This window comes from Lytechinus pictus, chromosome 10, assembly GCF_037042905.1.
Source record: "Lytechinus pictus isolate F3 Inbred chromosome 10, Lp3.0, whole genome shotgun sequence".
NCBI lineage: Eukaryota > Metazoa > Echinodermata > Echinoidea > Temnopleuroida > Toxopneustidae > Lytechinus > Lytechinus pictus.
In genome coordinates, this window is record NC_087254.1 from 15665650 (window position 1) to 15692982 (window position 27333).

At 36.4% G+C, this 27333-nt stretch overlaps 2 protein-coding genes across 2 annotated transcripts; both read left to right on the forward strand.

Annotated features, from left to right (window-relative positions):
- Nucleotides 1-235: 235 nt before the first annotated feature.
- On the forward strand, nt 236-7224 carry LOC129270231 (melatonin receptor type 1B-B-like). The gene is made up of 3 exons (XM_054907631.2): nt 236-264; nt 982-1324; nt 6799-7224. The coding sequence occupies exons 1-3, from the start codon at nt 236-238 to the stop codon at nt 7150-7152; spliced, it is 726 nt and encodes a 241-aa protein (XP_054763606.1). The 3' UTR covers nt 7153-7224.
- Nucleotides 7225-18400: 11176 nt separating this feature from the next.
- Nucleotides 18401-25528, forward strand: LOC129269885 (trypsin-2-like). Its single transcript, XM_054907342.2, has 6 exons — nt 18401-18622; nt 19161-19338; nt 19774-20093; nt 20379-20524; nt 23183-23363; nt 24801-25528. Exons 1-6 carry the CDS (start codon nt 18553-18555, stop codon nt 24968-24970), a joined length of 1065 nt encoding a protein of 354 aa, XP_054763317.2. The 5' UTR covers nt 18401-18552; the 3' UTR covers nt 24971-25528.
- Nucleotides 25529-27333: the final 1805 nt, after the last annotated feature.

Here is a 27333-nt window from a genome sequence, read left to right on the forward strand (position 1 = left end):
CACCGATTTCGATTATATCACGTGACGCGCTTTGAACCACTCGCGCTTGGCTATATATATATATATATATATATATATACATATATATTTATTTAATTACGTAAAAAAAACAGTTTAATCCTCCCAGTGTTCTTCATGTTCATATCAAAGTTTACACAATTAATGTTAACTTAACAACATCTACATATATATCCCCGCACACCCACCTTCCCAGCCACCCCAAACTCCCACACACATGCTTCTAATTGCTGCCAATCTGAAAAGGTAAAACATCGACACATTCCGCATAGCCAGTGTAAGTGGGGACACGTGCTCCCATTTGTAACCGTAATGTGGGGGCGTTTGTGGATATTTATTACAATCCACCAATTACCGGGGACATTAGGGGTGCATACATATTCTGGACTATTTTTTTTTTACTTGCTTCGCTCCGTCTGTAATCAAATTGCATAATATAGGCCTACTTAAAATACAACCACAAGAACTGACAAAAAATGGATGAAAATAAATGTACCAAGTGAATGAAACTGAAAAGCAACATGAAACTGGAAATTCTTGAAAACCATGGCCCTGGGAAGCAGGGTAGCTGGATGGGGTGCCTGAAGCACTCAAAGATTTTCCCGCGGGTGCTGCTAGTGTGTATTTTTTCATAGGCAGCACCCATTAGAATTCTAGTAAGTGTTTCAAAATGAAGAAAAAAACCAAAATGACCTACGTTGTGCAAATGAAACTTTTTTCAATGCTTATCAAATTTCTCTGGACCAAAATGATCCCGTTTTTATAGTGACCCCCTCCCCTTTTTTTTTGCTTGTCAATTACATCAGGGCCTCCCTCCCCTGTAACAAAAATCTTTCCCAAGGCCCCGTTGAAGACGTCAACATTTCTTTAAACAAATTGTCGTTTTCTATAATCATGTTTAATCCAGTTTCACCCTACTCATGCTAATACAATCTATTTTGTTGTGTGTATTTTTTCATTTAGCTGTGCGTGCTCTATGTGGAGTATTGCTGCTATTGGTGTGAATCGTTACGTGATAATATGTCACTGGGCCAAGCATAGCACCAATTATAATCGCAAGACTGTTTCTCTGATGCTCGTAGCGATATGGACCATATCTTTCCTCATTGCTCTACCAAACATTGTCAACTGGGGTGGGTATCGTTTCGATTGGAAAACCATGGTTTGCACTGCGGATATGGCCATCGACTACTCATATACAATCTACTTCTCCGGCATGGCCTTTGGGATTCCTCTGTTTATCATCATGTACAGCTATGTCCGCATCTACTATTACGCCTGGAAATCTTCGTCCAGGCTTAAGAGGGTAATATTTTCACAATTTTAAACGGTTACTCCATGCTGAAAATAGAATATGAGTTGAACAGATATAGTCCAGGAGCAAAATCTCATAGGGGCCCTTTTTAAGGAGTTCGTACAACCCACACCACAGAAATGGTTTGACACCATAGGGGGGTAGTATGTACCCTCTAGATTACTGCTAGGTAGGTAGTAGTCTCAAATTGTGGTATCACTTTTTTTACAGTCGAATTTAAAGAGCGATGTAAAATAGCAAAATATTATTTAAGTTGCTATATCTACGCGTGTTTATGCCATAAATACGTCATTCATGTATCAAAATGTTGCTGGGTGATAGCTCTAACGTTAGAGTAACATTTAAAAATGAAATTTAGATATCAAACCTTCAAAATAGGAATACACTCATGGCCAATATCCACTTCCATCTCAAGTAGATATGAAAAAAATTGATATGATAATGTGATTTTGTGTTGTTAAACATGAGGCGCTGTATATAACGACAGTGGGACTAAATATGCGGTATTCTTAACAAAATGAAGATTTTCACAATATTTTTAAACATTTATTTAACCACCATATATGGGCTACTTTTCACAATCTTTTAGTGCCGTTAGTTCGAGTTCCAACGCTGCATGAATAAATTAGCATTTCTTGTTCACTGGGGATATAATCTGATCCCAACCATATTACATTTTCTTTCTTCAAACTCATTTTTTTTCCTAATTTCTTTAGATTGTAAATTCTTTTATAGGGCTCATTTCCCGAAAGGGGGAGGGGGGCTGCCAAAGTCACCCCATCCTTTTTCCGAATTTGTTCTATTTCTTGGAAAATTTGCCATTTTGAAGTCCCTATTGAGGTAGATAGCATTTCTACTATGTAGTAAACCCTCTTTTATTCATTTGAAACCACTTTATGACAAAAGAGTAACCTTTTATCTATCTGTTATAAATAGAGAGGTGCTGGCAACCTTCTCGCTCAGGGGGAGGGGGGGGGGCTGCCAAAGTCACCCAGCCATTTTCAGTATTTTGTCTATTTATGTAAAAATCTGCCATTTTGAGGCCCTATTGTGGCAAAAAGAACATTTCTGCTATGCAGTAAAGCCACTTTTATTGTCATGAAATCACTTGGGGACAAAATAGTAGGGTTTTCTCTATCATCTACAAATAAAGAAGCGCTGGGACATCGAAGCCTCTACCACACAGAGGGGCCGCCGAAATTACACACCCTTTTCCATATTTTGCCTATTTATGGGAAAGTCTGCCATTTTGGAGCCCCCATTGAGACAAAAAGCTGTTTCCGCTGTGAAGCAAGCCACATTAATCGTCTTTAAACTATACGGCGACAAATGAGTACTTATTTCCCTATCGGCTGTATATAAGGAAGTGCTAGGAAATCGAAGCGTACTCCCCTCAGGGGCCTTCCGAATTTACCCAACCCTTTTTCGTATTTTGCCTATTTACGGGAAAATTTGCCTATTTGGAGCTCCTAATGAGGCATAAAGCTTTTTCCGCTGTAAAGCAAGCCACTTAAATCGTCTTAAACCTGGAGACAAAAGAGTAGGTTTTTCTCTATCAGCTAAATATAAAGAAGTGCTGGGACATCGAAACCTCTACCCCAGAGAGAGGACACAGAAGTTACCCACCCCTTTTACATATTTTGCCTATTTGTGGGAAAATTTGTCATTTTGGAGCCCCCACTGAGGTAAAAAGCTGCTTCCACTGTTTCCGATACAGCAAAAATAAACAATTTTTCCACATGGAGATGCCAACAGACGATATTTCCAAATACATGTCAAGTATGAAAAATGGTGAGGTAACTTTTTAACAGGTTCCTGTAAAAATAGTTTTTAATATGCCAGGGTAGTATTTTGAGCAAATATCTCCTCAATAATTTGCAGGAGATCAATAAGAATAACAAGCTGTTTCATTAAAATATGCGTTAAACCTACTCGTAGGTCATTTGCTTCATACGTTCATGCCCTCTTCTCTCTTCTCTTCCTTTCCCTTCTCTTAGCCCTTTCTTTTTAATTGTTGTTAACTCATGGTTTTAAAGGTATCCCGATTTCCGACAAAGGCACCTGCTTTCTGGGTTTTTACGCATTCTTCCATGTATAATTTATATACTGTATTTTACATTCATTGTTTTCTCTACTACATTAATGATATCAGTAATGTGTATAATATGAAGATTGATTAAATGTCAATTGGAATAAAATAGATCTTTAATTGAAATGGAAATGAAGTAAAATAATACAACAAAAAACCCTGCGACATTCCTTCAATTACTTTATTCATATCAAATGAATGGGAATACATAGTAACATTCATTTGTGAATTGAACTTGGTCATCAGAATTTGCAATGTAAACTTCGTTTGAAAATTATCACGAAATAGAGAGTTTCACTTCGAATTGTTTGTCGTATCACTGGGCCTATCATCCAGTATCATTTTGATACTTGTTATTTATAGGTGGCGGAGATTATCGTACTTTTGGGGGGGGGGGGATTTGATATAAACAAAGACTATGAGGGGGGAAACGACTTGGAAATATTTGCATTTTATGATGTTCAGTAATGACTACTGCTGTAAAAATAGGGGGCTTGGGGCCGTTGACCCATAAACCAATTTCATGAAAAGAAAATGAAGTTAGAAGAAAGAAAACGAAAGGAATAGGAGGAAATATATTTTCTTGATTATGTCATAATCTGTCCCGCAAAAAACAGATTGGTGTATTAAAAACGTAATTTGTCGGCTCAATTGCTTCGGTCGCCCACAGTTCCTTAGACATTTTTGCCACACACTCCATATCTGGCCCCATCATTTTAATTTTTGAGGGCGGGGTCCTACGTCAGTGGTAATGAATTTGGTTTGTATCAGATTATATCGCCGGTAAAAAGTAATTCTAATTGATTTAAGCAGCGTTAGATTACAAACTAACGGCGCTACAAGATTGTAAACAGTAGCCCGCAGGCTAGGTAGAACATATCTGAAAATGTTTAAAATTTTATTTTTGTTATGAATAACTCATATTTAATCCAAGTAAAGTTTTATAGAGCGCCACATATTTAAACACAACAATCAATTTATCGTCTCAATTTTTCATATCTACTTGAGATGGAAATGGACACTGGTCATTAGTGTATTCCTATTTTGAAGGTTCGATATCTCAATTTCACTTTGGAATGTTGCTGTAACGTTAGAGCTGTCACCCAGCAGCATTTTGATACATGAACGACGTATTTTGACGTATACAAGCGGAGATATGGCAAGTTACATTTCACCTTCCCTTGAAAAGTTATTGATTCATTTCATTTTTTACTATTTTACAGTGCTCTTTAAATTCAACGGTAGTAAAAAAAAGTGATACCACAATTTGAGACTACTACCTACCTAGCAGTGATCTAGAGGGTCCATACTACTACCCCCTATGGTATCAAACCTTTTCTGTGTTGTGGGTCGTATACGAACTCATTTTTCACAGGTCCCTGCTCCCGGACTAATAAAGGCAAATCAGACAAACAAAAACTGAAAATTTGATCAAAATCGGACAATGAAAAACAAAGTTATGGCATTTTAAAGATTTGCATTATTCCGGTGAAACAGTTCTTCGGCATGTCCTCATGAATATTCAATGAGCAAAGGGATGATGTCATATCCCCACTTGTTCTTTTGTGTTTTATTATATGAAATTAGGTTTATTCAAATCTTATCCTCCAAGAACTAATAACAAATGAATCGACAACTGATTAGATATTCATTACGGCAACTTATTTCAACGTAATGGAGACATTTTATTCACACATGTATGAAAAAATGAAACAATTATGATTTCATGGAACAACAAAAGAAAAAGGAAAGTGTGGATAATCATCAGCCCACCTAATGAACATTCATGACGGTGTGCATATAACTGTTTGCACAATATATTGCTAAAGTTTGAAATTAAATAACTTCGCTAATTTGTTATCGACGATATTTTCAACATTTTGCTTGGTGAATTTCATACTCTATTTATTCAGACATAAATATTTTCAGACCGGAGTACCCCTTTTAATAACGTGAAGAGAGGTAATAGGGAGCTTTCCCAACATGGTGCAGAATAAATAATCCTACAACGCAAAGTCTCTGTCGATGGCCGGCGAATCAAAACAGCAATCTCGTCCGATATTTACGATTTTTCGTCATCTCTGATATACGTTGGACGAAACTAATGTTCCGATTCATCGAACCTCGACAAAGACTTCATTGTGAATTGACTTGCATTTTCAATGCATTTGCTGCGTTGTAGGATTCATTCGGGGCCAATGTGCGAAAAACTCTCCCTACTTCCCATCACATTTAGCGGCACTTTCAAAGGCACTCAGTAAGAATCAGGATCACGATTTAAAAGAAAAATGATAATGACAAACACGTTTTACTTTCTGCACATCAGTGATTGCGATAGTTTTTCATGTACTGCTTCCATTACTATAAGAGAGAGGATTGTGCTTAAACTAAATCATTTTTTAATGTGAAAAGCCTGTTTAGAATTATTTTTTTAGATGAATCATTCCATCTCATGAAAGATGTAATCGTCTAGTTATGAAACAAGAATGAGAAAAACAAGTTGATTACATATACCGTTATATATGATCCATTGATAATTAACTAAAAGATAAAACTTAGCAAAAGTTAATCATGCCTCCTACATGTCCTCGAGCAAAATGCAATAATTGTCTGGCGCCGGGAAAGGGGGGGGGGGGGGTACCCGCTGCATATGACCTACAGGGAAGTACCACTCTAATGGTCGCTTTAAAAGAAAATTCTAAAACAGACGGGCATCGATTTGAGCTGGAAAATCTTTAATCACGCCCTGCCTTTTCGATCGCGTACTTTAACATGAATAACTTTTTTGTTCAGAATAATAATAATAATATATGGGATTTGTAATGCGCAACTCCGATTCTACGTGAGTGGTTTTTCGCACCAAATTTAAACATTCAGAAAGGAGAGAACCATTAAAGTTAACATTTTGCATGTTTTATTAAGGGGAGGGCTATTAAAGGGGCATCTTTACATCCTATTTTCTGAGAAGTGAAAAGTAAAAAAAGGGTATATATTGGCTTTTAGGCTTCTGCTGTACACCTGTAAGGAACAAATTTATGTGCCCCCGGACTTTGGGGCGTCTTGGTTTAGTGGTTACAACTATCGTCTCTCAAGTAGAGGGACACGAGTTCGAGTCCCATCAATGGCGTGTTCTCCTCCCACATTGTGCTGCACTCAACCCAGGCGAGGTGAGTGGGTACCCAGCAGAAATAATTCCTTGAAATACACTGAGCGCTTGAAGGCAGCTCGAGCTAAAGCTAAGGGGGAAATGCATTTAGGAATAGTTTATTTCTAGATAAATGGCGCAATTTAGATGCCTATTATTATCATTATTATTATCATTATTATTATTATTGTTGTTGTTGCTATAATAATCATTTTATATTCTACATCCCAGGTCGCTGAAGAAGATGGATTATCACTCAGACATGCGAACGATATGAAGCTCGTTAGATCGGTTCTCATCATCATCGTCGTCTTCGTCTCAATGTGTGCACCGTATGCTCTAACCGTGATCATTGATCGCCACACAGTGGCTCACAGAAACATGTACATATTCTCCGCTCTGCTGGCCCACACTAACAGTAGTATCAACTGCGTGATCTATGCTGCCACCAATCGCAATTTCCGGCAGGGTTATCTGTATTTCTTTAGGTTGATTTCTTGTCGAGATATTGACTTTCCATCCGTGGTAACCTCAAAGAAATTAACGTCTTCAAAGAAACCCATCCAGCTAGATGAAATGATATAGAAATAATCTTTTCCCCCGATGATGTTCTAGAAAGAATATGGGCAGAGCCTCACACAATCGACAACGCCTTTAAAGGGGAAGTTCACCCTGAAAAAAAGTTTATTGTAAAAATAGCAAACAAAAAAATAATTTTAGAAAAGTTTTGAGGAAAGTTCATCAAAGATTAAAAAAATATTTTTATTTTTTATTTTCGAGGTCATAGGCGATCAGCTTTCGCTTATATCGCATAGTAAAAATTTCATTTCATTTACTTCTTGAAACCGTCAAATTTTATTAAAAAAACACATGGACATGGTTTTATTGTAACTTAATATGTAAATCATTTCACATCCGCCTTTCGAAAGTAAAAAAGAATAAGAAGAAATAGTCATCACGAACCATAAAAAACTTGAAATGTATATTATATGTATTTTATGTTAAATAATAGGGCAGCTGATAATGTGACGTCACAAATCAAAATGTTTAAACTCTAATAACTTTCTTAATCTATGATGGATTTTCCTGAAACCTTCACCAATCTTTTTTCCTCTTTTTTTCTTTTATACAATTTTTACAACAAACTTATCATCAGGGTGAACTTGCCCTTTGAGAAAAAATAGAAAAAAATTTGGAAAATGAAATTACTCTAATCAAAATAATTTCAAACGTTGAATAAAATGTGACTTATCATTTTTCATTCCAGAATTATAAATACTTTATGTTGTAGCACGTATTTTTTCTAATGTTTTGGTCAAATAAATCACTTTTGGTATCGTTTAGACGTGGGTTCCTAGGTCGGACTAATTTTTTATTTTATTATCAATGGATCAAAATTCCAAAGACATTTATCTTATCACAACCAAGACGTAGGCTATTTTTGTCGGAGGAAAGGTCGGAGTGGTAATCCTTCGACCAAGATTACTCCGACTAAGAACCCACGTCTGAACGAGGCTATGATTACCGTTACGAGACGTTTTCCGTGGCAATCATTTTCCGTTCATACTTTCGCAGCGGTCAATACCGTGTGCAGTGGCGACACCAGGATTTTTTTTTTTTTTTTTTTGGGGGGGGGGGCAAACTCATAACAAAAATTGTACTTAAAGAAATATTAAAAACATCATATAATCACAAATTCAATGAGAAAAATAACAAAAAACATAACAAACAAACAAGCAAACACCTAACTAAACCTTAACCGAATGAGAATGGGGGGGGGGGGGGAGAACCAAAAATAAATCTAAGACTTAGACAATAAAAATGTTTTGTATTTCCTTTAAAAACAGATACCGAAGGGCTTGATTGAATGTCAGAAGGGATTCAGTTCCAAATAACTGGTCCTTGATAAAATATACTGTTTTTGAAGATGGAAGTACAGCACTGTGGAATATGGATATTTTGGGCATTTCTTGTTGAATAAGTATGTACAGATGTGTTTAATAGAAAATAATTCTTAAGGGAATTAGGCAAGAGATCCTTTTTATAGAAAAACATGAAAAGTGCAATATTCATTCTGTTCAAATCCATCATATTCAAAATTTTCAAAGATGTAAACAATGGTCCAGAATGGGAGAGATAAAAAGAGTGAGTTATAATTCTCATGGCTTTTTTCTGCAAAAGAAATACTCTGTTAATATGTGTTTGGAAGGCATTACCCCAGGCTATATTGCAATAATTCAAATATGGTAAAATCAAGGTATTATACAATTAAAGAAGAATATTCTTCGGCAATGTGTGGAGTTTATACATAAAAACCAACGATTTTGGCAACTTTATTGCAGATGACACCAGCATGTTCATTCCAAGTTAACTTATTATCAACATTAACACCTAGAAAGGTAGTAAATGTTGCTTCATTAACTGGCATCTCATTTAAACAAACCTCAAATTTGAATTGTGATCTATTTTTATTTGTAAAAACCAAATAATTTGATTTCTTAACATTTAAGGTTAATTTATTAACAGTAAGCCAGTTTGATACATATTTCAGTTCCTTATTGAAAATATTTTGCAAAGTTTGTACATTTTTATGGCACATGAACAAGCTGGTGTCATCTGCATATAAAATATAGTCCACAATTTTGGAGACATTACTTAAATCGTTAATGTAAATTATAAACAGAAGTGGGCCGAGGATCGACCCTTGAGGCACTCCACATCTTATACCTTGTATCGAGGAATAAAAATAATCAATCGAAACAAACTGTTTACGATTTTGAAAATAATTGTCAAATAAACTGAGTGCAACCCCCCTTTATTCCATAATAACTTAATTTACGTAATAATAAATCATGATCAAGTGAGTCAAAAGCTTTGCTTAAATCAATGAAAAGACCGATCATTGTTTCCTGTTTATCTAATGCACTTGTGACTTTATATACAAATTCTGCTAAGGCCGAAGATGTGGAGTGCCCCTTTCTAAAACCAAACTGATTATTGTAAGAATATTGCACTGAGAAATGAAACTATGTAAACGAGAATAAATACATCTTTCTAATATTTTTGAAAAAATGGATAGAACGGAAATTGGACGATAATTTGAAATAATGTCAGGAGAACCAGATTTAAAAACAGGGACCACTCTTGCTTAAGCTGATCTGGGAAAATCCCAGTAACAAAAGAAGAATTGAATATATCACATAATAATTTAGCAATTACATGTATTGACCTCTTTACAACCTTGACATCAATACCATCAAAACCAGCACTGACATTATTTTTAAAACCAGTTACAAAATCCAATATTTCTTTAGGAGTTATTGGGGCCAAAAATAATTATTTGTCGTTTTTAGTAATATACTTTCATAAATCAGATTGAGTATTTATATTAGATGTAAATTCAGAATGTAACTTCGGACCAATGTTAACAAAGTATTTGTTTATTGTATTACATATCACTTTATTATCTGTTAAAGGAGAATGAAACCCTTGAAACCAGCTGAATCCATATCAAAGAGAAAAATCAAAGAAACATATTGTTGAAAGTTTGAGGAAGATTGAATGAATAATGAGAAAGTTATGAGCATTTGAATATTGAGATCACTAATGCCATGTAGATCCTCCTATTGGCAATGCGACCAAGATCTGTGATGTCACACACGTACAACTCCCTCATTACTGTAGTACTTATTTCACTTATATTCTCACTTTTATGGAGTCTATCACAAGGTGAGGTGTTCTCTTTATGAGAGGACAAGTACAGAGGTTTCACAACGTTATATCATTGATGAATCGTTTGTCATATGATTAGAATGAGCAAAAAGAGATGTTTTGGGGTATATTTTCAGTGTCCAAAAGGGAGAGTTGTTCATCTGTGACATCATAGATCTTGGTCGCATTGCCAATGGGAGGATCTCCATAGCATTAGTGATCTCGACATTCAAATGCTCATAACTCTTCTATTGCTAGTCCTATTTAACTCAAACTTTTGTTGATCTTATTCTTTGATTTTTCTGCTTTCACAAAAGCTAACTTGCTCCAAGAGTTTCATTTTCCTTTAAGACCTGATCCTGGTATGTAATTTTATCAAGACCAGTTTTCTTTTGAGAACGACCAAGTGTTTTATTAATCACTTTCCATGTTTGTTTCATATCACCAGAGGCATTTTGGAACTGTACTCGATAATATTATTTTTTTGTTTTTTTAATTAAATTTGTGAGTTTATTTCTTGATTTCTTATAAACACATTTCCTATATTCAGATGGATTCTTAATAAATTTCTTATACATCTTACATTTTCTTTTAGTTAACTTTTGTATTTCTTTTGTCATCCATAGCTTATAGCTCCTATTCTTATTGGTTATGGAAAAAGAGGAATATGGAAAGCATACATTGTATGCATGTAAAAAATTGTCTAAAAACTTATCATAAGACTTATTAGGATCTTCATGATCAACATTCCAAACAATTTTATTTAATTCAAGAATAAATTTAGCAATGTTTTGATCTGAGATGTTGCGCCGCTTCCCAGACATATTATTAGATTTATTACAATTAAGAATGTTGTTACTTAAACAAAAAACAGGAAAATGATCACTTATGTCTGAAAACAATGCACCTGACAAAAAAAAAAACACTTTCGTCATTGGTGAAGATGTTAACCAACAGAGTCGCAGAGTGATCAGTGACTCTGGTTGGATAACGAATCAAAGTGTTCAGAGAATAAGATATCAAAGTGTCTAAAAAAATATTAACCTCATAATTCCTATTCACTTTTAACAAGTCGATATTATAATCCCCTAGTAAATACAGTTTGTTACAAGATATATTTATTTTATCCAGTATTGCACATAATGAATTAACAAATAAACCAATGGGCTGACCAGGTGGTCTGTAAATAGATGCGACATATAGAGAATCATTACAAAGTTTCAATTCCAAGAATATACCTTCTACGTGGCATTCATTGATATCAAACTCTGTTACATGGGTATATTCAACATTATTACGAATGTAAAAACCAACTCCTCCACCTCTTTTATTCTTACGTTCTAAACCAACAAATTTATAGTCATCGATATTAAATATTGCACTTGATGTGGATTCGGAAATCCAAGTCTCTGTTAGGCCTATAATTGTAGGTTTGATATCTAAACAGCTTAAAAATGAAATCAAATTCTCATGGTTCTTAGAAAGACTTCGACAGTTTATATGTATACATGAAAAGTGTTTATCATTTATACAGTTATTATTTGACACACAATCCATCAATTTGGTATTAAATTTAGAAAGAGAAAAAACATTATTAGATAAGTTAAAAGTAGCATCTTCGGTATCAACATCAGGTGATAAAAAACTATTTAATCTTGTAATATCATTCAGATATTGGCTCTCAAGATTATACATACAAAAATTACACTTATACATGTATATTATTCAAAAGAAAAAAATACAAAAAAGTGATATTAGTTTTTTTGAATGCTTAAGACTAGTTTGACAGAATAAAAAAAAGCTTAATAAAGTCTTGCCAGGTGCAATTAAATGGTTACAGCCCAATAGACCGCGGGTCCGATAGACCGCGGGTCCTATAGCCGCGGGTCCGATAGACCGCGGGTCCGATAGACCACGGGTCCGATAGTCCGCGGGTCCGATAGTCCGCGGTGTGTGTAAAATTATGATAAGGATATAGTGAGATCCAATGTCATCAAGAGGTCAAAAGGTCAATGATAAGAGTCCATGGGGTTCTATAACGATGACCCAAAGGACAATCGGCCCCTGACAACTACTTCAAGGAAAATATTATCCCCATATTTTTATCGTCGGGGACTGTTACCCCCCCCCCCGGAAATTTACCCTCTAGACGCCAATTACCCCTAGTACGGAGCCTTTCAAATGCCATTGACTTGACGACATGGCGAGATACGTTATCCTGCCAAGTCCACATATTATAAAAAGTTATACGTCAACATGGTGAGATATGTTATCTTGCCAAGTCGACTTGTAACAAGTTATATGTCAACATGGCGATATATCGGGATTCTCGCCGGGACTTGTACACTTCATATCTCGCCATGTCGACATATCGACTTGCCAAGATAGAATATATCGCCATGTCGAAATAATAAGCTTATTAATTATACATGGCAAGATAAAGTATCACGCCATGTCGTCACGTCGATGGCATTTTAAAGGCTCCGTACTAAGGGTAATTATCTGGGGTAATTGTCTGGAGGGTAAATTTCCGGGGGTAACAGTCCCCGGCGGTAAAAATATAGGAATCATATTTTCCTTAAAGTAGTTGTCAGGGGATAATTGCCCTAATTGGGTTATTGTTATAGAACCCAGGCGCGGATCAGGATTTCGTGAGAAGGGGGGGGGGGCCAAATTTGACCTGATTCTTGGCGCCCATGTGTACTTTTCGAAAAATGGCGCCCACTCCCTCCCAGCCAGGCTAACTTAAGTGCCTTAAATGGATTTTGAATTATCTTATAATCACATAAAAAAAGGCAATTAAAGACCATTCTTTTAATGTGTTCTTGAAAAAAAAAATCCGTGAATAAATAATGAAATATCAATGGGAGCGCGAAGCGCGAGCGATTTTCGGGGTTTCAATTTGGTTTAACTTCTCTCCAGAGTAGGCCCTACTAGAATATTGTGTGAACGGGAGCTGTTGTTTCTTTACTAGTTGTTTTTGAATAGCCTTCAATAATATTAATGATAACTTCTTGGGAATAATGCAATCTCGAAGCAATCGACTCATTCTCCTCATTAGTGGCGTATTTATTCAGCATGGATGCACGGGGGGTGGGGGGGGGGTTCTTGTTGAACTTTTGTAGAGGGCACCAAGATAAAAAAATAAATAAATGAAATTGAGGGGGGGGGAGAAGATAAAGAATATCTGAGATTTTATTTTTAAAAACACACTGAAGTATTTCCCAAGGCCTAAATAAATAATGAGAACGCGAAGCGCAATCTGATTTTTTTTTAATGTATTTTATCCTGAAAGCCTAATTCTGGGGGCGGAACAGCTTCCGAAAATAAGGAGGGGGGGGGGCAAATTTTTTCACCCATATTTTCCCCGATCGGCCGCTCAGTGTTGATATTTTTTTTGTTTGGTTTCTTTGAAGGGGTTGTTCCAGTGGCGTAATAAGCCAACAATTTTTTTTTTGGGGGGGGCTCGATATGGCGTATCGCATAAAATTAATAAGAAGTTTCCAGTGAGCGAAGCGAGCAAGCAAATATGCTGACATTTTTATTTCAAAAATACAAGGTTGTGATATATTTTGACATAATATTTGGAAAATAATATCATATTTCATCCTAATCCCTTTCCTTTTCTCTCTCTTTTTTTTCTTGGTTGTGATTCTTTTTTCTTTTATTTATTTATTCATTTATTTATTAATTTTTTTTTTTTTTTTGGGGGGGGGGGCAAAACGCCCATATCCTAACAGTCATTTCCTAGCTTTACTTTATAAACAACATAAATGTGTAACAATCTCATAAGCCCTATGCAAGCTAAAAAAAATGAAATTTCATGTATTTTGTCCTGAAAATTGAAAATTCTGGGCAATGTTTGTGAACCTGAACAGAACGCGTTATGTAACTAGATAATTACCATGAGCGCGAAGCGCGATCAGAAGTGTTAAATATGCATTCTGGCCTAGTCGAAAAGGGACCTGTTAAGGACGTTTTGCAGTTAGCCATTAAGAAGATACATATTTTAACGATTAAATAATGTGAGCGCGAAGCGCGAGCTGAACATTTTTTATATTCCAACCTAAAAAGATGAGATTTCACACCCCCCAACGGGACACTCGAGTCATGTTTTGTCAATCATGAAAAAGGATGGGTAATTTTTGTTATCTTCATACTGCGAGCGCAAAGCGCGAGCAGATATTCTGATCTGAAACTGAATAATTTTAGTACGTTTTGAATAAGATCAAGCTGCGTATCTCAAAAAACATGCGTGCGCGTGTTTTAGAGTTAGACAGAATCTGCATTCTGAATACATTTCATTTTTCATCATGAAAATCAATAATGCGAGCGCAGAGCGCGAGTTGAAAATAATATTTGAAATTCCGATATGAAATGAGTCAATTTAAGCACTATTTACAGCACTGTGTGTACAGGGAAATTGTGACGATGATGTGGATAGCACTAAATAAATGATGCGAGCGCGAAGCGTGTGCTGATATTTTATTATTATTTTAACCTAGGATCGAGACATTTTAGGCCTAAGGATTTTTTTGTCATCATATGAGAATGATGACTATTTTCATTTTCTTTTCCTAAAACGTGTCGATATTTATTTATGAAAAAGGGACAATTTAGTTATTATGAATTCATAAAAAAATTATTTCATATGTATTAATCTTATAAGCCTAATGAGTGTGTGAAATTGGTTGACAGTGTATGATGCCTGAAAACTGGAAATTTTAAGTATTTTTGTAATCATGAATAGGATTCATTGGTTGATATATTTTTAGCAAATAACGCGAGCGCAAATCGCGATCCGAAATTTTTAAATGGGGGGAATTTAAGTAGTTTGTTATAGAATTAACATATAGATGTACATAACTCACCAAAATGCGAGAGCACAGCGTTAGCATAGGCCTTCATTTTTTTTAGAATCGAGACACCTGAAAAAGAATATTTAGATAATCTTATATGAAATACAAAAAGACAATAGGTAGGCCTACTTAGCAAATAATGCGAGCGCACAAAATGTTGCAAATGTTGATTCACACCATAAAACGGACATTTTCCAGAGCACTTAAAAAAATAAATTGGTAAAAAAAAAAAAATGAAAAATCAATGTCCGAGCTGAATTATGCTTTGTATATTGACTTCAAAACTTGATATTTTGAACTATATATCAGCCTATATTGACCGAGATATGTATTTCATTGAACAGGCAATGCGAGCGTGATGCGCGAGCGAAATTTTAATATAGAGACATTAAATATTTTTTAAAAAAATATTTTCCAAGCTTTCTCCTGACCTTATTTTATTCACTCGTCTTCCTCCTTTTATGTTTCGTCTTCTTTTTTTCTCCTATCTTTCCCCTTCTTTTTTTCTTTCTTTCCCTGTTTTTCCCAATTTATTTGCTCCGTCAATAGGGGGAGGGGCCCTCGGGCCCCCTGGATCCGCCTATGTTAGTAGTTGTTAAGATGAACACGATGCATATCTATGAAGAAATGAATGCGAGCGCGAAGCGCTAGCTGAAAACTTTTATAATGATGAAATGAAAAATACATTTTCAGTTGTCAGGTTAGAATATCAAATATTTTCAGCTTGTGCTTCTCGTTCGCATACAAAAAACTGTGAGGTCGGGATGCGTATATAACTAAACAATTTATTGATGCCAGCGCGAAGCGCGAGCTCAATTTTTTTATATACTGACTTAAGAAGGACTAAGGTATAATTCCTATTCTAATTGCTTGTCCTTTTTCTCTTCTTTTTCTGTTTCTTACCCTTTTTTTGCGCCACCAAGGGGGGGGGGGGCAAAATCTTTGCCCCTTGGATCGGCCTATGTATGTTGACTTGAAAAACACTAACACTTACATGTGGGATTGATGCAGAGGATGCATACCTCATTGATGAAATATTGCAAGCGTAGCGCGAGCTGAATTTGATAATAACCCTTTTTTGTGACTCTGAACAGGATATCTATCTCGCTAAACAGACTTAAAACTCGAAAACATTGTTTTTGTCTATTATCGTAAAAACGGGATATTTTAATTCAGCCGCATTAATTTCAGCTTTTTGGGCAGGAGATATATTTTACTATAAACAGGCAATACGAGCAATGTTGCGCCCCGGTCGAAAATGAATTTGCATGAAGCCCCCTCAGTTCAAGGTCAATTTGGCGCCCTCGGTTGAATATAAACTTGGCGCCCCCATGTGAAATATAACTTTGCCCTCCCCCCCCCCCCCCCCCCCTCTGAAACATGTATTTGTCGCATTATGGTCAAAATTCAAATTAGCGCTCCCCTAGTTCGAACATCAATTTGGTGCCCCGCTAGATCGAACATCAATTCGGCGCTCCCATAGTTCGAACATCAATTTGGCGCCCCCCTCCAGTTCGAACATCAGTTCGGCGCCCCATAGATCGAACGTCATTTTGGCGCCGCCTATAGTTTGAACATCAAATCGACGTCCGGGTCAACATCTCCCTCTTTTGTTTCCCATCTCCTATTCTTTCTTTTCTTTTTCTTTCTCTTATCCTCATTTCCCTTCCTTTCTCTTTCTTTCTCTCTTTCTTTCCCCCTCTTCCTCTCCCCTTTTCTTCCTCTCTTCTTTTCCTCCCTCCTCTCTCTCTCTTTTTCTTCTCTTTATTTTCCCCTTTTCTTCTCTTTTTTCTTGTCTTCCTTTCCCCCTTTTCTTCTCTTTTTTCCCCATCTTTTATTTCCCCCTTTTCTTCTCTTTTTTTCCGTCTTTTCTTTCTCTCTTTTCCTCTCACTTTTTTCTTCTCTTCCTCCCCCTTACTCTCTCCTTTTCTTCTCTTCTTTACCCGACTTCCTCTCTCTCTTTCTTATCTTTCTTCTCATCTTACTCTCTATTTAAATATTCTTCTCTTCCTTCCTCTTTTTTTCTTCTTCTTTTTCCTCCTTTTCCTTTCTCCTTTCTTTTCTTCTCTTCCTTTTCCCTCCTCTCTTTTTTTTCTCTTCTTTCCCCCTTTTCTTCTCCCTTTTTCTTTGTCTTTCCTTTCCCCCTTTTTCTTCTCTTTTTTTTCTCCCTCTCCTTCCCCCTCTTACACTCTCTTTTCTATTCTCTCCTTTTCCCATCTTCCTCTCTCTCTTTTTATTATCTTCCCCCCTCTTTTTTTTTTTGAGCTGGGGGTGGGGGGGGGGGTGAGGCAGTTCCCCCTCGGCACCCCATGGATCCGCACCTGATATAACCCCATGGTCTCGTATCATTTGACCTTTGGACCTCTCGATGACATTTGATATATCTGATCATAATTTTACACACACTGCGGACCCGCGGTCTATCGGGATGTCCCCAATTATATAACACCACCAGTCACACATCCCCGACACTGCCTACCTGCCTCAAACCAGAGAACAATAGATACATGTAATTCATTGATTCCTGGCTGAGCCAGGCAAACAGGCATCAAAGATGTGTGACTGGTACTGTACAAGTACATGTACAAGCGGAGAGCAGAGCAGAGAGCAATAGAAACTCTGCACATGCACACAATGTACATTAATAACGTGAGATGATAACTGGAGGTTCTAAGCACCTTTTTACCATTACCAGCATGCAAGAATAGGTTGTGCCCTAAAGATCTGTTTTAACTGTATAATAGTCATATTTAACTTTTTTTACTCCAAATTATTGATTTGATTTGATTTATTGTTTTTCTTCAGCATTCACAACATTCATCGATAAAACATTTTCATTACATAACAAATAGGAGGATCTACATTTTGGATGAAGGATCATCACTGTAAGCAGATTGCTAGAAAAAAATGACAACCAACATGTAATCAACATGGTAATGTAAGCAACATGGTCAAGATGAATATTTCTATTGTCATATTCCAATTTGAAAAGTGGCGCGCATGTTGTGATAAGCTTTCTGAAAAATTCCATCAGTTTAGACATAATATGTAGCTGATAAACATATAACAATCCAAAATGGTGGCATACTCTCACCCCTGCCCCAAAGAACACCCTGTGTAGATATACAATTCAGAAACCACATGCAGTTATATCACGTACAAACTTAAAGGTAAAGCAAATATCGTAATTGCAGCTAGACTATCCAATACAATCAACCAATAAACAAACCCTGTCCATTATCTAATAGAAGTAGGGTTTATGTAATGTAAAAAAAAGCAGTTGAAATTTTCCAATTTTGTAATAAGAGGGGACAAAACGCGTTCCCTCCTTTTAAGTGATCTCACTGAACCTACTGCGACTTTGGTGATAGGTTGTTCATTCTTCATTCGAAAAAAGTAAGATAATTTGGACAGAATGAGTTGGCTATTTTCTCTATTGGCTGTATCTTTGCTGCTGGCAACATCAATGGCTGCAGATTGGCAAGGTGAGTCAAAGTTATTGAAAAGTACTCCCAAAATTTATTTGCTGACAATGAAACTTACTAACAGAGGCAATTCATATACCAGAGTGTAGGGGTATTTTTTTTAATATGATTTACACTTAATTTCTTTAATTTTCTGTCATGTTGGTGGAGAAATCTTGATCTGAATGAATATGGATAGAAGTATGACAGCATTGTATGAATGTAGAATTATAGACATGTACGTTAGCTTCGAAATTTCATGCTTCATTAAGTTTGGGAGAAAGCTTGATTGATTTTAATTAGTTTCAATTATGTATTGAAAGTATGGAGCTGCCCTAAGCACTAAAAGCAGTGATAATATATCGAGAAAAGGACAAAAAAAGGAGAAATATCAGCGACTTTGGATGATGTAGAAAGTTATTGCAATATGAGAAGCAATGGTGTGAAGAGGGATCCTTTTGTGACTCCTGCTCAGTTGATCGGCAAGCGGTCGAAGTAAATAATCACCAAAATAACTAATGATTTTCTAAAACTGACATTTATTTCTTTCTGATCTAAGCTAATCCAACTGAATGTGGGAAGACTTACGGAGGAATGAATACTATGATCATCGGGGGTGAACCGGCTGAGGAATACGCCTGGCCATGGCAACTAGCTTTGTTCAAGAATGGTAATTTCGTCTATTGCGGTGCATCCCTTATTGACCCATGGTGGGTCATGACAGCGGCACATTGCGTGTAAGTATTCTTACTGAAATCTGTATTGTTCTTGCTAGCTAATGACGCAGTCCCGTCGACAAAACCAATTCAAATTCGACCATTTTTATTAAACCTTTACGACAGACCGTAGGCCGGTTGGGAGTCGGTTCCGCATCAGTTTTACACTGCAACACTGAGAATTTAACCATGCAACACGAAACTGGTCTATATCGCTTTGATGAAGATAAGGGAAACGTTTCATGATGGACTTCAATTGGTCCGTGGTTTTATCAACATTTTCGTCCGACAAGTTGTCAGATGTTACATATTTCCTCCACTCTAATTGGCTTAGAAGCACTGTTACCATGGTATCAAAGACTCGTCGGATAAAATGTCTGATAAGTCCTTTCATGATAAGTCCTTCTCTGTAACCGCTCAATGACATTCTTAACTTTCTCATGGATTCTTATGCAGTGATAGGTGCTACCTCTGTAACCCATTGGAAGCTTACGAATTCAGAGCAGGATCAACCAGCATTACTCAAGATACTGACTTCACGCAGCAACTTCCGGTCTCGAAAATCATCGTTCATCCCGAATTCGACTTCGAGGCCTACTGGAATGAGTATTACTGTGACAACGATATTGCTCTTTTTAAGATGAAAGAACCATTCACGCTCAACGAAGATTACCAAGTCAATACAGTTTGTCTACCGACCAGTGATATGGATGATCAGTTTGTGGTCGGACAGGATGCATTCGTTACTGGATGGGGGACCATGAAACGGAATGAAGGTGATAACATGGAAATACAGGATTAGACATTTGTTTCGGTTTTTGGCAATTCGTTAACGAACGGTGCTATTCGACACCCTTATAGAGATCTGAAATCAGGGTTTGTGAAAAGGGTTAATCAAAGCGACACACCCCTTAACATCATATAGGCTACGCGAATGCTACCCTCCTGCCCAGGGCATAAAATTATTATCTGTATTGCAATTAGCTTTTAGTATTCAGTTAGTTAAACTAGTTAATGAATTAGTAACTCTATTTTTCGTTTTATTATTTTTTGTTAAAAAGATTTATACCCTGACGAGTTACAGGAAATGACAGTTCCCATCTTCAATCAATCAGAATGCGAAGTTCTCCTCGGTGCCCGTGGTGGAATAGTCACTGACAATATGATATGCGCAGGACTGAAAGAGGGCGGTGTCGATGCGTCCAATGTAAGTCAGGTTAAATCCTGTGTATTATTTGGTTTATACTCCATTTGCTTTAACATAACAGTTGGTCAGGGGTTTGTTTCGTCAACTTTTTGTCCGACAGGTTGTAAGAAGTGACTCCTTTTCTTGATTCTGATTGGCTGAGAACTAATGTTACTATGGTAACTGCCTGACTTGTCGGATAAATCGTCTGACAAGTGCTTTTCATGAAACGCTCCCCATATTCTCAAACAATCGAGAGATTGGTTTTCACTCACACACAAACACCTAATGATGTCATGCTATTATCGGAACACCGAAAATTACACTACGTTTTTTCTGAAATATGTTGAAGTTCGAAAGCGCCCTCAATGCTGATCAACAGACGATCAATGACACTTTAAATTCCTGCTAAATTTTTGCGGATATTAGCATCTTTCGATTAGAAGTCATCGTTTGCACGTGAAAACTTATTAAGTTTGTTGAGTTACTCCAAAACAGATCAAAAGAATCATTAATTTGGTATGTTGATTTGCTATAATTATTTGTTTTAGCGACCATTTAGGCTTAATTATCGCTCGACGGCCTCCTCAGTTGACCAGTTCAAGAAAGTCACTAAATCCCATCTTTGCTTAGAGGACAGTGTTCAGTCAGTCTGCAAGCCCGTGTTAATGAGCAAATAAGCAAGATTTATCCAAGTCCTCTCGTGGCTGAATTCATGTCCCTGCATCATCTCGTGAATTGTGAGACTTTCTTTCTCAAAGAATTTAACCACTTTCTTCTTGAGTAATATTGATTATTTTTGTACCATGGGAAAGAGTAAATATCACTCTTTTATATTGGTTATTTCTTTTGATTTTGATAAATAAGTGATTTTTTTTACCTAAAAAAGATGCATCAAACAGAATTTTCTTCCTCTGTTTTCACTTGCAAATTGTGCAATATTTTGTGTTTTAGGCACAAACATTATTTATATCACCAGAAAGCTCAAACTCTATACTTTCTTACAATGTCACTCTTGATATGTGGCATCTTTTAGATGGGTCAGCAGCCAGCTTTTTCCATCAAGATGCAAGACGAGATTTCTGAAATTTCTGAGTAACATAAAATCCAGAGTTCTGATTGGCTGAATAATGTTTTCAAAACTACCGGCCCGGGTAATTTGAAGAGATTACCACATGGTGTGTGTGACCTTGCAGAGGCCCAGTGTGGGGAACATTGGAATTTGCGTGGGTGTGTGGTCTCTATGACCAATCAGAGCGCAGTATTCTTGTTTTTGAGCTGCTAAATGTACATGGTCTATGAAAAGCTGGCTGCTGACCCATCTAAAATACATCTTCTTACAAAAATTATATCATATTAAAGCTTTGATCTTCAGCTTTATTATAATCTAAAAATCATTTGTGCTCAAATCGAAATTAAGTGTAAAAACAGCAACTTTTGTTGCATGAAAATAATTATTTTGTTTCATGTTTTAGATCAATTTTTTTTTCCTATATTACAAAATCCTTTTAAAAATCCAAACACATGACCTAAAAGAATGGTTCTTCTTCTTTACAAAGATACCATAAACATGAGATTTGGTCAATATTTAGAGAAGCAATGACCGAGTAAAAAGAGGTGTTTTGGTCCGCACCAAGCTCATTAACAATGCAAAAACCCTCTAGTCATGAATGTCACTTGGATAAAAGAAGCTACTTTTTCAGGGCTTGCCGACTAACTGACTAGTACCCTTTTTACACACGCTAAAATTTCCTTAACCCCGTACTATAGGTGGGGCTAAATTGCCATTTAGCCCCACCTATAGTACGGGGTTAAGCTTAGCCCACTTTCTTTTTACACAGCATTTTTGCAAAGTGGGCTAACCCCACCTTTAGTACGGGATTATTTGGCCCTGCAAAAAAGCAGGGTTATCCCAGCAATTGCGGTGCTAAGAGCGATAGTACGGGGTTAAGATCGCTAGTGTAAAACGAAAGTGGGCTAAGCTTAACCCCGTACTATAGGTGGGGCTAAATGGCAATTTGGCCCCACCTATAGTACGGGGTTAAGGAAATTGTAGCGTGTGTAAAATGGTACGAGTGAAGTACTTGTACTACGAATGATCGACAAAAACCACTAGTCCGGGGTTAGCGAGTTTCGTGTGTGAAAAGCTAGCATTCCTTATCCGGGGTTAGCAATAACAATTTGGCATGTGTAAAAAGGAAAAAAAATAGTACGGGGTTAAGGATAGTACGGGGTTAGCGATAGTCCGGGGTTAAGAAAATCCTGTGTAAAAAGGGTATAGGCTGATCATTCTGAAGTGTTGAATTGTTGTCTTAGTGGTCAAAATATTAGAGTAGGGTGTGTGCATTGCTTTGTAACCAAATGACAATGGAGCTATATCCAATTTTGTTAATCATTTTGCTTGAAAATTCATCCCATTTTTCCCTAAAAATTATTGTTTGGTTATGTCTACGGGAATTCCGATCCATATATCATCATGATTATTTGTTTTCTATATTCAACAAGTTCATGCATTGGGATAGTCCTACCAGTCCGATTGGATATGAGACAAAAATCGGCATTTTGCTGAAAGTCAGAAGGAAAAGAAAACAAAAGACCCCTCATTATGGAATCGGTTTGCTGATTTATAAGCAGCTTATTAAAATATCGAATCATGAGTATGTTTTCTTTTTGTTGCAGGGCGACAGTGGAGGTCCCATGGTGTCGTATCCTTCAAATAATACCGAACAATATTATCAGATAGGTGTTGTGAGCTGGGGCATTGGGGGTGGCACTCCAAGTCCACCTGGGGTCTACACCAGGGTTACGCGTTATGCTGACTGGATTCAATCGTTCTTAAATGCCACAACTCAAGAATCATGTAAGTTTATTTTCTCTCAATTCGAAGGATCTCAAATTTCCCCAAATCGGCCGTGAATGTGAATAGTGATAGGCCGAAAAATTGATTAATATACAATCCTAAGGACTAACTTCTAAATCTAAAAAGGTTTGGATTAAACTCTATTGGTTTTGAATTGAAATCTACCAGGTTTAAGTCTAACTTCAAGGTTCGCGGTTGGTTACTTTTCATAACAGATCTGGGTTTATTTTAAATCCTTGAAATATCTGACCATGGAAATACCGACATGGAGATAATGTAAACGAAATATGGTTCCTCGCCCCGGGTTCCTCTCATTTTGGGGGAACTGAACATGTGGGTATGTGTGTGTGTGAGGGTGAGGGAGGGTGTGTGTGTGTGTGTGTGAGTGTGTGTGGGCGTGAGGGTGTGAGGTATGTATGTATATGGGGGCTAATAATGATGATGGTGATGATGATGATAAAGATGAATAATGGTGTTGACAATGAGGAAATAATTTGCCGATAGTTGATGTGTTAAAACAATAATGGTAATACTTTTATCATAAGTACAACAAAACCGTCAATAACTTAAATAATGTTCGCTTTATTTGTATATAGAGTATTACCACTACTACCAATTATACCACGAGCAGCGATCAAGGGGGACGGGGATGGGTGATAAAATGTGTTCACTACACCCTATGTGATAGCGCTGCACCCCCCTGCCGTTAAAAAAATATCTTGAAATGATTACAGTGATAATGATCACAGCAAACTCCCCTCCTCCTTCTCCTACATCTCTTCTTCTTCTGCTACTGCTGCTGCTGCTGCTACTACTACTACTACTACTACTACTACTACTACTACTACTACTACTACTACTATACTACTACTACTACTACTATTGCTACTGTTGCTGCTACTTCTACTACTACTAATAATACTACTCCTACTACTACTACTACTACTACTACTACTACTATACTACTACTTCTACTGCTACTGTTGCTGCTACTTCTACTACTACTACTACTACTACTACTACTACTACTACTATACTACTACTACTACTGCTACTGTTGCTGCTACTTCTACTACTACTACTACTACTACTACTACTACTACTACTACTACTATACTACTACTACTGCTACTGTTGCTGCTACTTCTACTACTACTACTACTACTACTACTATTACTACTACTACTACTACTACTAATAATAATAATACAACTACTTCTAATTATTTGTTATTTTAAACTCTACAGACATTTCTTAAGTGTTTTCAGGTAGTTTACCCCCCCCCCTTCGATTCCCCTATTGTCTACGGAATAAACCCTTGTAGCTTTTAAGCCTACCCCCCCCCCCTTTGATCCCCTTGATCTCATTTACATTCCAATGCATCTATTTGTTTCTTTTGCGTGAATAAAAAAAAAATCATTTTACGTTCAATTTCAGATGTACCATGCATTTGTTACGAAGAAGATGAAGAAGGAGGAGGAGAAGGAGAGGAATTGTCGTCTTCAATCACAGCGGTCATTTCAGTATTATCAATCCTGCTCGCTATTTTCATAGGCACTAGTGTTGGTCTAGGACTATGTCTATGGCGACAAGGCAAAAAGGCTTGAATGCATACTAAGCACAGCATTTCAATAACACATTGAAACTTTTATTATATAGAGATATATAGATAATGTTATAATTTCATTACAAATTCTGAGACCCAATTTATGAAACCGAAACAGGCCTATATCTTTTGTGCACTAACTAGGGTATTCATGGAAATTGTGATGTTGCTATTCCTCTGTATGTATTTTACATTAAATCTTGAAGATTATATATTTAATAGTGAGAAGGGAAAGATGATGGGTGAAATAATGCACCCCATGCACCCCCTGGGAAGTAGGATGCACGGGGTGCTGAAGCACTACAGCTGCGTATTCTATACAGGTAGCACCTCTTGCAAATCAGGTTTGTATTCTCAAATGTACAGTTTCATCCAAAATCACCATAATTTTGGAGCAAAAACTTGTTTTTGTGCTGACCGAATCACCTTCATTTTGGGATTAAAACCCTTTTTTGAGTTGTCATTTTTTCCCAATACAGCACCCCATCTCCGTTCCCAGACTTTTGATCTTTATTCAAGATGTTTCTTTTTCGAAAAAAAAATAAAATGCTTGTATCGTAAAGACATTTCTGACTTTTGCCCAGTGATTTGATTTTAAGTGTAGGGTAGTGTACTCTCTAAATGCAAAGGAGATAATCTGGTCTATAATCACACTCCTGTCGGAGTGAGATGAGGTGCCAGTCCTGATGGAATGAGATTTCAATCTTTCAAGAGTGAAGTTTTACCCTTTTTTGAGTGAAAGTGTGTATTTTTTTACACTTTCACTACAAAAGGTAAAAAATCACTCTTGAAAGATTGAAATCTCACTCCATCAGGACTGGCACCTCATCTCAATCTGACAGGAGTGTGATCAGGGACCAGATTAGCTCTTAACATTTAGAGAGTAGAAAGTAAAACAAAACCTGAACCTGAATAATATGTAAAATTGAGGTCACATACCTGGAGGTCTGCTAGTCATAAAAAAAGGAAATGGGGTCACTATTCATTAACTTCTAACGACCATTATTAATAGGGTCCGTTATTTTATCATATGAGATGGGAGTCATTATTCATAATTCACCCCGAGGGTCTGTTATCAGGAGGACCAATATTCATTATCATAATAATAATAATAATAATAAATATAATAATAATAATAATAATGAAGTTCTTACATAGCGCATTTCAGACCTGCAAGGACTGTAAATGCACTCTGCAGAAATACATCGTAATTAAAAAAAACATAGAAGAGTCGGTATTGGAGGTTCAGTGATCATAAAGACCACTAATCATATGGAATGAGGATCACAATTCATAATAACAATATATTCATATTGTAATGGGAGAAATGTTCGCTATTCATAATGGGAGAAGATGGTAGCAAATCTGGTGAGTTTTAAATCATGAATAGCGACAAACCTCATTGATTTTGAATAGCGGATCCTTGTCGATGAAACTTAATTCATTTGTCGGATTAGTTAGGTTTGTATGTTAATACAATCGGACATAATTATTACTTCCATAATGTTATCTTTATTACCCCAAATATACTAAGATTTACGAAACTGCTTAATAGTTATGTATTGCTATGTTTACAACTCATTTTATGATTTTATTTTTATATAAAAAATGATCGTTCTACTTAAATATTCAGGAATGGAATAAACAAAATACTCGAGTTTGAACCTGGGAAGAAATATCACATTTCTATAACAATAGAGTTATCTACGCTTAATCTTGATAAAAAATAAATGGCAACACCCTTTTGAACCAAAACATGTAATAAGATACTCGAAAATCATTATTTCTCGTGTCACGTTTGTTGGCCTTGATATTACGGCTAACAAACCATTTACATGTTACTTATTGAACTATCAGTACGCTTAATGACGAATTTGACTAGCAAATGGGCGTAGATCATTCAATGCCCTATTAGCCCTTAATGAAATGCAGTTAATAAATAAATTTGGTTTATTATGATAAGCCTGACTGGAACGAACTTCAGTCAGACTCTGCGAGCTTACACACTATTCTATCAGTCATACATTGAAATAAGTCGTTCAAAGTCCTTGTACGAAATCGACAAACAATTAAATGTAATAAATGTATACAATTAGAAGATAAACTGATGTATGTTTTTATTCATCCAGGAAGAAAGACAAATAAAGAATAGAAATAAATCTGATCATCTGGACTTACTGATTGAAACGGAGAGTACAGTTTCACGACCAATACAACGAGAAGTGTATTCAAGTGGAATTTCTGAATTCATAATGTTGTACCGCCTTTATTTCATTCCATTCACGGTTAGGTCATCATTAGCCCAAACACTGAAAGAAAACGATTTTCATTGCGACTGATTGTTGTAGACACTCCACAGCATTT

Excerpts from the sequence above, each read along its gene's own strand:
- LOC129269885 (XM_054907342.2), top strand. The coding sequence starts at position 18,553 with ATGAGTTGGCTATTTTCTCTATTGGCTGTATCTTTGCTGCTGGCAACA. Across the intron at positions 18,623-19,160 it reads AATGGCTGCAGATTGGCAAG|CTAATCCAACTGAATGTGGG; the intron begins GTGAGTCAAAGT and ends TTCTGATCTAAG. Across the intron at positions 20,094-20,378 it reads GACCATGAAACGGAATGAAG|ATTTATACCCTGACGAGTTA; the intron begins GTGATAACATGG and ends TTTGTTAAAAAG.
- LOC129270231 (XM_054907631.2), top strand. The coding sequence starts at position 236 with ATGCTTCTAATTGCTGCCAATCTGAAAAG. Across the intron at positions 265-981 it reads ATTGCTGCCAATCTGAAAAG|CTGTGCGTGCTCTATGTGGA; the intron begins GTAAAACATCGA and ends TTTTTCATTTAG. Across the intron at positions 1,325-6,798 it reads CTTCGTCCAGGCTTAAGAGG|GTCGCTGAAGAAGATGGATT; the intron begins GTAATATTTTCA and ends TCTACATCCCAG.